A 13,933-nucleotide genomic window follows, 5' to 3' on the forward strand; every position below is an offset into this window, starting at 1 on the left:
GCGTCAGTAAGTAAATATATAGTTAGCACAACTATGAAAGAACACTACATAGTATCCTTTTATTGTGGCTGTTATATTGGCTATTACATTCATTATATTATGTTTTGCCCTAGGTCCTGCAGAAGTTCCAATGATGTCTCCTAATGGATCCATCCCACCAATACACGTACCTCCTGGTTACATCTCACAGGTACCGTCACACAATGACAGATAGTATTGTATAGACAGTTATTACAGTACTGTAGAGACAGTTATAAAGGCAAATGTAATTATCCTTTTCATTTTTTATGCACTAATAGCCTTTAGCAGAATTTGGGCAAGAAGCGACTGAAGAATTTGTGCTCATGCTGTTGCTATTCTGTAAACTAAACATTGAATCTGTGCATGTCTGGATTGTAATTGTCTGTCGTCATAGCAACAACTGATAAGATAAATAGTTCTTTTTATATTTCAAAAGAGAGAACAATCACCTTTGAATAAAAAAACAAAGAGAAGCATATTTAGTGTAATAAAAGTATTGGGACATTATTGAGGTCATGTAAATCAACACATTACATCTATTTTTAAATGTGCAGAGACATGGTTCACTTCTATCTATCTATCTATCTATCTATCTATCTATCTATCTATCTATCTATCTATCTATCTATCTATCTATCCATCCATCCATCCATCCATCCATCCATCCATCCATCCATCCATCCATCCATCCATCCATCCATCCATCCATCCATCCATCCATCCATCCATCCATCCATCCATCCATCCATCCATCCATCCATCCAAACACCATGGTTACAGGTGTGTAAACTTCATATGGGCTTATTATTTAGGGCCTGATTCATGTTTGTAAGTGGAGCAAAAAAGCAAGCAACTGGGCAAAACCATGTTGCACTGCAGGTGGGGCAGATGTAACATGTGCAGAGAGATTTAGATTTAGGTGGGATGTGTTCAAACTGCAATCTAAATTGCAATGCAAAAATTAAGCTGTTTGTGGGTTACATATAAAAGCAGGCAGTATTTACCCTGCAAAGAAAGCATCTAAATGTATTAGCTCCCCTTGCATGGCAAAATGGTTTGTTCCAGACACTGTTCCAGCAGTTAAGTGCTTTTTTTTTTTGCTTTACTTACAAACATGAATCAGGCCCTTAGGGGGGGGGGGGGGGGGGGGGGTCCACTTGGGAAAAATGAAGATATTAAATAACATTATTAAGGTTAAATGCCTAATGAATTCTCACCTAGGTAGGTTATAAGCCCATATAATAATGCATATGTCATATACTGATAGGCTTTTTAGTTGAAGTCATATTTACACAGATGTAAGGTTACATTTTTATTGAAACAATTAGATGGCTTTATTTACATATACACACAGACTGAGCAGTCTTGTGTTAGACAAGCCATATGCGCCCTACACATTAGGCGATGTGCTGCCGAGGTGGCCGACGGGCGACCCGGCGGCGGGGGGGCAGTGACGGGGGGGGGGTGAAGTTTCTTCACTCCCCCCGTCACCGGCTCCACAGACGTGCAGGCAAATATGGACGATCTCGTCCATATTGGCCTGCATGCACAGCCGACATGTCACCAGCGATGAACGAGCGCGGGGCCGCGCATCGTTCATCGCTGGTGACTCCACACTGCACGATATGAACGTTATCTCGTTCATTAATGAACGAGATCGTTCATATCGTGCAGTAATATCGGCATGTGTGTAGGGCCCAATAGTCTTCAGCGTTGAATGTTCTATGTCAGTGTGTAGAAGCTAGACAGATTTGATGTGACCAGTGATGTGTGCATTCTCTAAAACTACAGCTACAGTACATCTGTACACATTGCAATTTATGGGCAACTGCCATAACAGTGGTGGAGCTACCAGCGGTACAGCTAGGGTTACCACCTCATCCCTTTAATTCTAGACACATATTAATTACACAGGTTCTGTGGCTGATTAAAGCCAGGTGAAATGGAGTCTTGAAGTCAGCCAGCCACAGAACCTGTGTAATTAATATGTGTCCAGAATTAAAGGGATGAGGTGGTAACCCTAGGTACAGCCGATGCAGTCACTGGGACCCACCGAAATGAAAGGGCCTGCAGCTGGTGACATTAGTAGTACAGGTTGAGTATCCCTTATCCAAAATGCTTGGGACCAGAGGTATTTTGGATATCGGATTTTTCCGTATTTTGGAATAATTGCATACCATAATGAGATATCATGGTGATGGGACCTAAGACTAAGCACAGAATGCATTTATGTTACATATACACCTTATATACACAGCCTGAAGGTCATTTAATACAATATTATTAATAACTTTGTGTATTAAACAAAGTTTGTGTACATTGAGCCATCAAAAAACAAAGGTTTCACTATCTCACTCCCACTCAAAAAAGTCCGTATTTCGGAATATTCCGTATTTCGGAATATTTGGATATGGAATACTCAACCTGTAGTAGTTAGCTATTAGACATTAGCCAGAGGAGATTAGGGGGACCCCTCCCCTAAGAGAATAGCGGTTGTCAATTCATCCAGTAGCTGCTGCAACCGCCTCCTCTGCAAGAGAACTGTTAGGTGGTGGCTGGTCCCTCCTACAGGTCAAGTCACCCGTGTGCTGCAGCTTTACAATCCCTCCCAAGTACTCCTGTCCTTCTGCTGGACCAGGCCCGCCCCCTCCTTCCCCTTCTCTTTTCTGCTCCATGCTATTTAGAGGAACTGACTCGCCCCCTTCTTCCCCTCAATCTTAAGGGGGAGATGTACTAAGCAATGAAAAGAGTGGAGAAGTTGCCCATGGCAACCAATCAACATTGAATATTTAAGCATGCCAAGTAGGAAGTCATTGGTGAAACTGATACTTTTCCCAAGAGGTTCTGGGCATCTGCTCCTGCTATGTGCTCAGTTAATAATACTCGTGTTGAATCCTTAGCTTCTCAGCCTGCTGGCACATATACACTCTATCTGCTTACACAAAGGTTCCCCAAAGCGCGGGTGCTGATACGTGTGTATGCTCTGTCTGTGTTAAGAGAGTTTCCTCATGGGACGTTCATGTGGAGAGAATCACTGTGATGTTGTAATGTTATTGTGGGGAATGCAATGCAATGATGTAGAGGGGATATAGTGTAGTGATGTAGTGCAGCATATAGGGAGTGTAGTCTAGTGATGTAGTGTAGTAATGTTGTGCAGCACATAAGGAAGATGTAGTTCAGTGTTGAAATTGCAGTGCACTGATTTAGTGTTATTATGTAGGGCCCAAGACATATTTTGGCACCTGGGCCCACTACTCGCTAGTTCCGCCACTGTACCGTAACCTTATGAAAATGTCAAATCAAAAATCAAATTGCTTAAATTTTTTGGGATATTTTAACCTAGCCAACAGAGAATTTATGAAAAAACCCCAAAACAATATATAGGTAAAATGATGTGAAATACATTTATACATTATTATTAGTGCTAATTAAAAATAATCACCAATAGATTTGTTGATGTCATTTTTCTACTTTTCATTAGGATGTGTTTAACTCTATTACATATTGTAGATCACATCCATGGACACCTTTTGTTCACCATACACATTTTGGTGTTTTCATGTATTTTATATAGGCGTGATCACAACTCTAATGCCTAGGGTCAGCAAGATGGTTGCTGAAGACAATTTTAGGCTTACAGATCCGCCCCCCCCCCATGCACTGCGTTGTGTCTGAGGGGTGTAGTAGATTAAGGCGGTCACACAATGCTATGCCACAGTTAATATATGTTATTCATATTACATCTTATGTGGCCCAAATTTACTACAAAACCTGACAATGATCCTATTAATATTAGGTAAATTGTGGCCTGTGTGGGCAGTAATCTTCTGACCACACTACAGTATTATAGCACAATGGAGCTGTGGCCTCTACCTGCTTAGCCGTGGTGCTGAGTAGCCATATCCTGCTATATATTTAGCCACATCTTGCCAAAGTTTTCTCATTCACTCACAATTATACTGCATATTTCACTTTGAGTAACCTGTAAATTGAGTCACATAACCTTTCCTAAATATTAAGCACCTGTTAAAAAAAAATGTAGAACAGTCTACAAAAAATGGATGTCATTATTGGCACTTGCCATTTAATGGGTCCATACCTATTGGTAGATAATGTAACCTGCTCCTGCTGTATCCAGTTCCTTCAGTTCCAGTTGTGGTTCATGAGTGTCCAAGGTTATGAGGGTGGGCTACATTACACTGGAAAGCTGCTAGAACACACATAAAAATATTGATCATTGATCCCTATAAATCAAAGCCTGACTCACTGGTGTATCTATAATGGGTGCAGTGTATGCGGTGCACACGGGCCCCTGGGTCCAGTGGGGGCCCACACCGCACATACTGCACCCATTTCTTCTATATACTTACCTTTCTGGTGTCCGGGTGTGGGTCCCCTCCTCTCCCAAGTCCCGTAGCTGGCAGCCGCAGCAGCGCTGTTAGTGCTCTGTCCGAGCACTAGAGACTCTGGCACAGTGCCAGAGTCTACAGCGCATGCGCAGATCTCCGAAAAAATGGCCACCGTGCCATTTTTTTCGGAGACTTGTGCATGCGTTGTAGATTCTGGCACTGTGCCAGAGTCTCTAGTGCTCAGATAGAGCGCTAACAGCGCTGCTGTCGGCTACGGGACGGGAGAGGAAGGGGCCCACACCCGGAGACTGCACACGGGTCCCCTCCTCTCTAAATACGCCCCTGGCCTGACTGTAGACATGTGTGTTCAATGTTATCACAGGATAGGCCATGAATACATGAAAATCATATGTACTTTAAACCTGTTCTTCACATAAAACATTCACACCTACTTTGTATTTGAAGTGCTGACTGACCTCTTGGGAGTACTGACTGCTGTGTACGTCAGTGTTTTGTCCTGCTGTGCCCTGTCTCATCTTCAGGGTTACTACCCTTTCATTTCCAGATTCCCAGACAGGATGCATATCCAGTTGGCATGGCCAAAAGCACACTTGGGTTACAACTATTTTATCTATCTATCTATCTATCTATCTATCTATCTATCTATCTATCTATCTATCTATCTATCTATCTATCTATCTATCTGTGTGTATATATAATCTTTGATTGAAACGTTGATTTGTTATACGGACTGTGGCTGTTTATTTACCCGTTTCTACAAGCTGTGAGTGCCGCTTTTTTACACTTCATATATATATATGTATCAGTGATCGCGCTGAGCCCCAAAAAAAGTGGGTCCCAGGGACCCCTCACTTTTAAAAAATTGGGGTCCTACCCGTCCTTTTTTGGGTCCCATCAAAATAAAGGTTATTAATCTTATTACTTATTAAGACACAGACTTGATTTGGACACTACAAAAGTGTTGCAATAAGGGGGAGGGGGTGACGATACTGCTGGGCTGTGTAGCACACATGACACTCTGCCCCAGAGATGTAACTAGACATTTTAGTGGCCTGTGTCAGAAAGTGAATAGGTGCCTCCCCCTCTGTACTACATCGAAATCAGGGACAATGCGCGCCGAAGGCGCGCAGCAAAATGTAGGGGCATGTCTTCATGTAAAAGGGGCGTGACCGCATAAGAGTACCAATTCACATTACACCACACAGTTAGTGTTAGTTATTTGCATTACATCACACAGTAATGCCACTTATACATTGCGCCAGGTAGAGCCCCTTAGACTGTGTGTGTGTGTGTGTGTGTGTGTGTGTGTGTGTGTGTGTGTGTGTGTGTGTGTGTGTGTGTGTGTGTGTTACTCATAGACAGTGCGTGCAGACAGTCTTCCTCTTTGCCATCCCCAACGCTGCAGTGGACACTACAGGTCTCGCCACCAGCAACTCCCGATCTCTGCATCCTGACAGGCTGTATATGGCCTCTATGCTATAGGGATCAGTCACAACAGAGCTGCACATGTCCATAACTCAGGCCAGAATACCACATACATAGATAGTTACCGTTATACGTTCCACACAAACCAGACTTCTGCCAAGCTACAAACCCACCAATTAACCTGTGCATGTGGCCCCATCCATGGCACTTCATTACCCATCTTAGCTAAACAAACCCACTGCATAAATAATAAGTTTGCTGTAAGTTTTTACATCACGAATGAGTGAGGAAATCTGAATAATTGTTTATCCCATAAGTAAAAATAGTATAACCACTATCCTGCCATGGGGTGTAGTACGGGTGACCGGCGGTCTCCTGACCGCCGGTCACCTTACCGACGCCGGGATCCCGGCAGCATACCGACGCCGGGATCCCGGCGGGGAGGGGCGAGTGCAGCAAGCCCCTTGCGGGCTCGCTGCGCTCGCCACGCTGCGGGCTTGGTGGCGACCTGCGGTCGCCACGGGTTCTATTCCCACTCTATGGATGTCGTGGACACGCACGAGTGGAAATAGTCCCTGTTGGTCGGCATGCCGACCATCGGGATAGTGAGCCGTCGGGCTCACGGAGGAGGTCATGTGACTGTCGGTCAGCCGACCGGCGGTCACATGACTACCACCCCTGCCATGAACCCTCCAACTTCTCCACAGTGGCCTTAACATCATAGCTATCCATCTCATACACTGGGCAAACACAGGAGCTGCCCACCTCATACCCGGGGTACACACTCAGCACCTGCCCACCTCATACCCTGGACACACACACACAGAAGCTGCCCACCTCATACCCCGGGCACACACACACACAGCACCTGCCCACCTCATACCCTGGACACACACACACACACAAGCTGCCCACCTCATACCCCAGACACACACACACACACACACACACACAGCATCTGTCCACCTCATACCCTGGACACACACACAACACCTGCCCACTTCATACCCTGGACACACACAGAAGCTGCCCACCTCATACCCCAGACACACACACACACCTCATACCCCAGACACACACACACAGCAGCTGCTCATCTCATAATCCTCCACCTCTTATACCCCGGGCACCCACTGACCATTTCCCCTTACAATCCGGGCACACACGCATGTAACTGGCCCCCTCCACTTACACCCTGGCACAGTGCGAGCACCTCCTCACTGGCAGAGCCCATATGCAGGCACAAATACAGCGGGCAGCAAGTGGTCAGTACACGGCAGCGCAGAGACCGGGATATGGTGTGAGATATACACTGTACACACACCGTCCGGCGCTCAGTTCTGCTGACCGTAGCGGCGGGGACACTGACCTATGTAGAGGCGGGCCGCTCAGTACATGAGTGCGGGAACGATCCGAGGGCGCCGAAGCGAAGGTATCCAACAACAGCAGCGCTCAGTCTGCCGCGTCCATAAGTGACGAATCGGCGCCTCCGTGTTACTCCCCTCCTCCCCCCACAGTGGAATCACTCATTTAACAAGATTGTAATTGGCCGCAGCGGAGCCCCCTGAACTCAAAACCGGGTAAAATACGCGCTATAGCGCGTTTTTGCAATCACTGTGTATGTGTATATATATATATATATATATATATATGTATGTATATATATATATATATATATATATACATATACACAAAAGCCCTCACTCACTCACTTACTCACTCACTCACTCACTCACTCACTCATCCATCACTAATTCTCTTACTTCCCGATATGTTAGGAAACTGAAATTTAACAGAGGCATTCTTCAGGTGTAAAATAGGAAAATCAGGTAATTAGAACTTCAAGAAACCTCCCCTAAGGGGATGAAAAGGGGGTTGACATAATGACATCATTACCAATGCGTGGCTTGCGTTGCATTAACGATAACGCCCAAATGGACAGTTGGATCAAAATTTGGATTGCACCTCCAGTGGATAGAATTTAATAAACAAAAAAAATGGTCCTGTCACTTTTTACCATATCTGCTACGGGTGCTCCTCGGGTATCCGGACTCCAGGTCGACAGCACAAAGGTCGACACACCTTAGGTCGACGCCAATTGGTCGACACACCTTAGGCCGACATGGACAAAAGGTCGACAGGAACAAGGTCGACATGAGTTTTTCACGATTTTTTTCTTTTTTTGAACCTTTTCATACTTAACGATCCACGTGGACTACGATTGCAACGGTAAAGTGTGCCGAGCGAAGCGGTAGCGGAGCGAAGGCACCATGCGAGGGGACGCGGTGCACTAATTGGGGTTCCCGGTCACTCTACGAAGAAAACGACACCAAAAAAACATTAAAAACTCATGTCGACCTTTTTCCATGTCGACCTTGTTCCTGTCGACCTTTTGTCCATGTCGACCTTTTGTCCATGTCGACATAAGGTGTGTCGACCAATTGGCGTCGACCTAAGGTGTGTCGACTTTTGTGCTGTCGACCCTCAGTCCCAGACCCGCTCCTCGGGTAACGCCGAGAACCATGGATTAATATTTACTTACATTAAGACATCTCAAATTTACATCTCTATAGATTTACCAAATTTTTAGCACTCATTTATATTTACAACCGTGAAAATCAGAAACTCCCGTACAAGGAACGGGTAGAACAGCTAGTTTATATATCAGGCCCTTTCTTATCACTCTAATAAAGAGCCGCCTCATACCTGGTTATATGCTTCAGAGCCCCCTCATACCCCTTTACATGCCACAGAGACCCCTCATACCCTTATGTGACAGGTAATAGCCTCTCATTCCCCTTTATATGGCTCAGAACACATACTAATGGTGACACACAGATCAACCAACACATATAAAATACGTAAATATTGCACACATATTACTGTATTATTTTATGGGGCTGATATTGCATGGCATTTCCTACAAGCATAGTCTGTAAACACAGGTGTTCTATGGCATTAGTTATCAGCATTTACAGGTTACCAAATAAGATTAGCATCATGCTGGGAAATGCTGCATAGGTATACTTACTACAAACATCACATACTGTACTCATGCTGCTTGTAGTGTTCTTTTCTAACATGGTGACAAATCGTCCTGTTGTGTGATCGTCATCGAGCCCAGACTGTAGCCATTGCAACCAGGCCGGTCCTATTTGACCAGAGTTGCTGGTTGAAAATGCTGACATGAAAGTAGGATGTTACGAATGAACCTTGCTGTTTACAGGATTGGTGGCGGTAGCAGTGGGCTGGAGCAGCAGAGAGGGCTGGCTGGTGACGCACCCTGCCATGAGATTACTGGATACCACCCATCTAGGATTAAGCAGCCTCTAGAATTTGAACAGAGTTTTGTATTTCCAGTATGTCCAGAGGCAGGGGCAGATTGGGAACAAAAAGCGGCCCTGGAAAAATTTGTACTAGTGGCCCCACATTGGCAGCACCAGAGGTGTAAGGTCTAGCCATGGGCCGAGCCAGCAGCACCCTCCCCCCAAGACTTTCCAGATAGTGGGCATGTCCAGCACCAAGGGGGAAGTTAAAAAGAAATAAAATTAAATATTATGAGCATATTATATGATACAGCTTCAGAATTTAGGAAACTATATCATTCTTTAGAAAGATATATTTTCTTGCTTATTACACCAACCATATCCCAATCACTATTCACTCAATCTTATATGTCAGCCAAGCAGGCAGACAGAGCATACACTAGATCATCTGCAATCACAGGCTAAGTGGCAAAGTCATTTTCATATATGCAAATTATTTTGCATCTTATTCATTATGTCTATAAAAAAGACCACATGTCCACAAACAAAACAGGCCCCATGGCTGCGTCGGCCCACCGGGAATCTTCCCTGTGAACCCTATGGCCAATCTGCCTCTGTCCAGGGGAATCCTGGATGGGTGGCAACCATATTGCCATGGTCTGAGTTAATATGCAGCGTTATCAGTGCTGCTTCCATTGGGCGTAGGAGCTTTTTATACTTTTTGTTTTCTTAAATTACCATGTAATTCTCTTTTTTTGTCTTATGTTACCTGATTATTCTCTTTACAGGTTATAGAAGACAGCACAGGAGTTCGACGTGTAGTTGTAACACCACAGTCTCCGGATTGCTACCCTCCCAGTTATCCATCTGCCATCTCTCCAACTCACCATTTGCCTCCTTACCTTGCTCATCATCCACATTTCCTACACAATTCACATACTCAGTTTTACCCGCCAGTCACTGGTCCGGGAGAAATACCGCCACAGTTCTACCCACACCATCTCCCACCCACAATATATGGAGAACAAGGTAAGTATTTTTGACTTTTTATTTTTAGTAAAATACGACATGTTCCTATTGCAGTTAGCTTGTTTCAGATGCGCTGCTGTAACCCATATAGATGGATGAATCTATAAGCATTCCATATGACTCTCTATGTGTTCTAAAAGCAGAATGTTTTGTACACCAGTATAGTCCCACCCTGTGAGGCAACTCTACTGTGCTGTTGCTGTCCTAGCCCCATGTTCAAAATGTACCTTAGCAATCACAGTGCATTGCCTACCACACAGCAATGGTTTGTGGGTATCTAAAGTATACCACGTCAGTAGCAACTTATCAGACCTTATCCACCCTGTAGCGGACTAATCTGGAAATAGTTTTTAGCCTAACGTCCTGTATTGCATAATTAGGATGTAATGTACTGGATCAAGTGACTTTGAAAGCATAGTAGGTTGATCTTTCACAACCATCCATTACATATTGGATCATTCATTATGTAGCGTAGGCTCCTGCAAAGGGCTCAGTGATCATTGAGAGGTTTAGATTACTCTAATCAGTTTCAGGTGGGGTTTTTTTTGGATTTGCTGTAGTGCTCCAGTGACCCAAAGCATTTCAAAGTGCACTCCTACTCTGCGTACTTGGGAGATGCCATCACAGTAAAGGTGCATACACACTAGGTGATATTTTAGACGATATTGATAATTTCTCTATCGTCCTAGTGGATGCTGGGGTTCCTGAAAGGACCATGGGGAATAGCGGCTCCGCAGGAGACAGGGCACAAAAAGTAAAGCTTTAGGATCAGGTGGTGTGCACTGGCTCCTCCCCCTATGACCCTCCTCCAAGCCTCAGTTAGATTTTTGTGCCCGGCCGAGAAGGGTGCAATCTAGGTGGCTCTCCTGAGCTGCTTAGAATAAAAGTTTAGTTAGGTTTTTTTATTTTCAGTGAGTCCTGCTGGCAACAGGCTCACTGCATCGTGGGACTAAGGGGAGAAGAAACGGACTCACCTGAGTGCAGAGTGGATCGGGTTTCTTAGGCTACTGGACACTAGCTCCAGAGGGACGATCACAGGTTCAGCCTGGATGGGTCACCGGAGCCGCGCCGCCGTCCCCCTTACAGAGCCAGAAGAGACGAAGAGGTCCGGTGAAATCGGCGGCAGAAGACATCCTGTCTTCAGACTAAGGTAGCGCACAGCACCGCAGCTGTGCGCCATTGCTCTCAGCACACTTCACACTCCGGTCACTGAGGGTGCAGGGCGCTGGGGGGGGAGCGCCCTGAGACGCAATATAACAGAATACCTTAGGTGGCAAAACAGAATACATCACATATAGCTCCTGGGCTATATGGATGTATTTTAATCCCCTGCCATTTTACACAAAAAAGCGGGAGATAAGGACGTCGTGAAGGGGCGGAGCCTATCTCCTCAGCACACAAGCGCCATTTTCCCTCACAGCTCCGCTGGAAGGACGGCTCCCTGACTCTCCCCTGCAGTCCTGCTTCAGAATCAGGGTAAAAAAGAGAAGGGGGGGCATTTTTGGCAGCAAATAACGATAATAACAATATATAGCGCTGGGTGTGTGCTGGCAGACTCTCCCTCTGTCTCTCCAAAGGGCTAAGTGGGGTCCTGTCCTCTATCAGAGCATTCCCGGTGTGTGTGCTGTGTGTCGGTACGCGTGTGTCGACATGTATGAGGAGGAAAATTATGTGGAGGCGGAGCAGTTGCCTGTGTTGGTGATGTCACCCCCTAGGGAGTCGACACCTGACTGGATGATTGTATTTAAACAATTAAGTGATAATGTCAGCAATTTGCAGAAAACTGTTGACGACATGAGACAGCCAGCAAATCAATTAGTGCCTGTCCAGGCGTCTCAGACACCGTCAGGGGCGCTAAAACGCCCGTTACCTCAGTGGGTCGACACAGACCCTGACACAGATACTGAGTCTAGTGTCGACGGTGACGAGACAAACGTAATGTCCAGTAGGGCCACACGTTACATGATCACGGCAATGAAAGAGGCATTGAACCTTTCTGACACTACAAGTACCACAAAGAAGGGTATTATGTGGGGAGAGAAAAAACTACCAATATTTTTTCCTGAGTCAGAGGAAATAAATGAGGTGTGTGAAAAAGCGTGGGTTTCCCCCGATAAAAAACAGCTAATTTCTAAAAAATTATTAGCATTATATCCTTTCCCGCCAGAGGTTAGGGCGCGTTGGGAAACACCCCCTAGGGTAGATAAGGCGCTCACACGTTTATCAAAACAAGTAGCGTTACCGTCTCCTGATACGGCTACCCTCAAAGAACCAGCTGATAGAAGGCTGGAAAATATCCTAAAAAGTATATACACACATACTGGTGTTATACTGCGACCAGCAATCGCCTCAGCCTGGATGTGCAGTGCTGGAGTCGCATGGTCGGATTCCCTGACCGAGAATATTGATACCCTGGATAGGGACAATATTTTGTTAACTATAGAACATTTAAAGGATGCACTACTATATATGCGTGATGCACAGAGGGATATTTGCACCCTGGCATCAAGAATAAGTGCTATGTCCATCTCTGCCAGAAGAGCGTTATGGACGCGACAGTGGTCAGGGGATGCGGATTCCAAACGGCACATGGAAGTATTGCCGTATAAAGGGGAGGAGTTATTTGGGGCTGGTCTATCGGACCTGGTGGCCACGGCAACGGCTGGAAAATCCACCTTTTTACCCCAGGTCACTCCACATCAGCAGAAAAAGACACCGTCTTTTCAAACTCAGTCCTTTCGTTCCCATAAGTACAAGCGAGCAAAAGGGCACTCTTTTCTGCCCCGGGGCAGAGGAAGAGGAAAAAGACTGCACCATGCAGCCGCTTCACAGGAGCAGAAGCCCTCCCCTGCTTCTGCCAAGTCTTCAGCATGACGCTGGGGCTTTACAAGCAGACTCAGATATGGTGGGGGCCCGTCTCAAGAATTTCAACGCGCAGTGGGCTCACTCGCAAGTGGATCCCTGGATTCTACAGGTAGTATCGCAGGGGTACAAACTGGAATTCGAGGCGTTTCCCCCTCGTCGTTTCCTGAAGTCTGCTTTACCAAAGTCTCCCTCCGACAGGGAGGCAGTTTTGGCAGCCATTCACAAGCTGTATTCCCAGCAGGTGATAATCAAGGTACCCCTCCTGCAACAAGGAAAGGGGTATTATTCCACGCTGTTTGTGGTACCGAAGCCGGACGGCTCGGTGAGACCAATTTTAAATCTGAAATCCTTGAACACTTACATAAAAAGGTTCAAATTCAAGATGGAGTCACTCAGAGCAGTGATAGCAAACCTGGAAGAAGGGGACTATATGGTGTCTCTGGACATCAAGGATGCTTATCTCCACGTCCCGATATACCCTTCTCACCAAGGGTACCTCAGGTTTGTAGTACAAAACTGTCATTATCAGTTTCAGACGCTGCCGTTTGGATTGTCCACGGCACCTCGGGTCTTTACCAAGGTAATGGCCGAAATGATGATTCTTCTAAGGACGATCTCCTGATAAGGGCAAGATCCAGGGAACAGTTAGAAGTCGGAGTAGCACTATCTCAGGTAGTGTTACGTCAGCACGGGTGGATTCTAAATATTCCAAAATCGCAGCTGATTCCAACGACACGTCTACTGTTCCTAGGAATGATTCTGGACACAGTCCAGAAGAAGGTGTTTCTCCCGGAGGAGAAGGCCAGGGAGTTATCCGAGCTAGTCAGGAACCTCCTAAAACCAGGACAGGTCTCAGTGCATCAGTGCACGAGGGTCCTGGGGAAAATGGTGGCTTCTTACGAAGCGATTCCATTCGGAAGATTCCATGCAAGAACATTTCAGTGGGATCTACTGGAC

The 13,933-nt window shown here is 45.7% G+C and overlaps 1 protein-coding gene across 3 annotated transcripts in view; it reads left to right on the top strand.

The window, feature by feature from the left end:
- The window catches only part of FNDC3B (fibronectin type III domain containing 3B), a 617,129-nt gene that overhangs the window by 313,880 nt on the left and 289,316 nt on the right, over positions 1–13,933 (top strand). For all 3 annotated transcript variants that reach the window (XM_063916263.1, XM_063916264.1, XM_063916265.1), the window contains exons 4-5: positions 114–190; positions 9,871–10,111. In XM_063916263.1, coding sequence (XP_063772333.1) covers positions 114–190; positions 9,871–10,111 — 318 coding nt within the window. The remainder of the gene's footprint in view (positions 1–113; positions 191–9,870; positions 10,112–13,933) is intronic.

Source organism: Pseudophryne corroboree, chromosome 4 (genome assembly GCF_028390025.1).
Source record: "Pseudophryne corroboree isolate aPseCor3 chromosome 4, aPseCor3.hap2, whole genome shotgun sequence".
In the NCBI taxonomy this organism is placed as follows: domain Eukaryota; kingdom Metazoa; phylum Chordata; class Amphibia; order Anura; family Myobatrachidae; genus Pseudophryne; species Pseudophryne corroboree.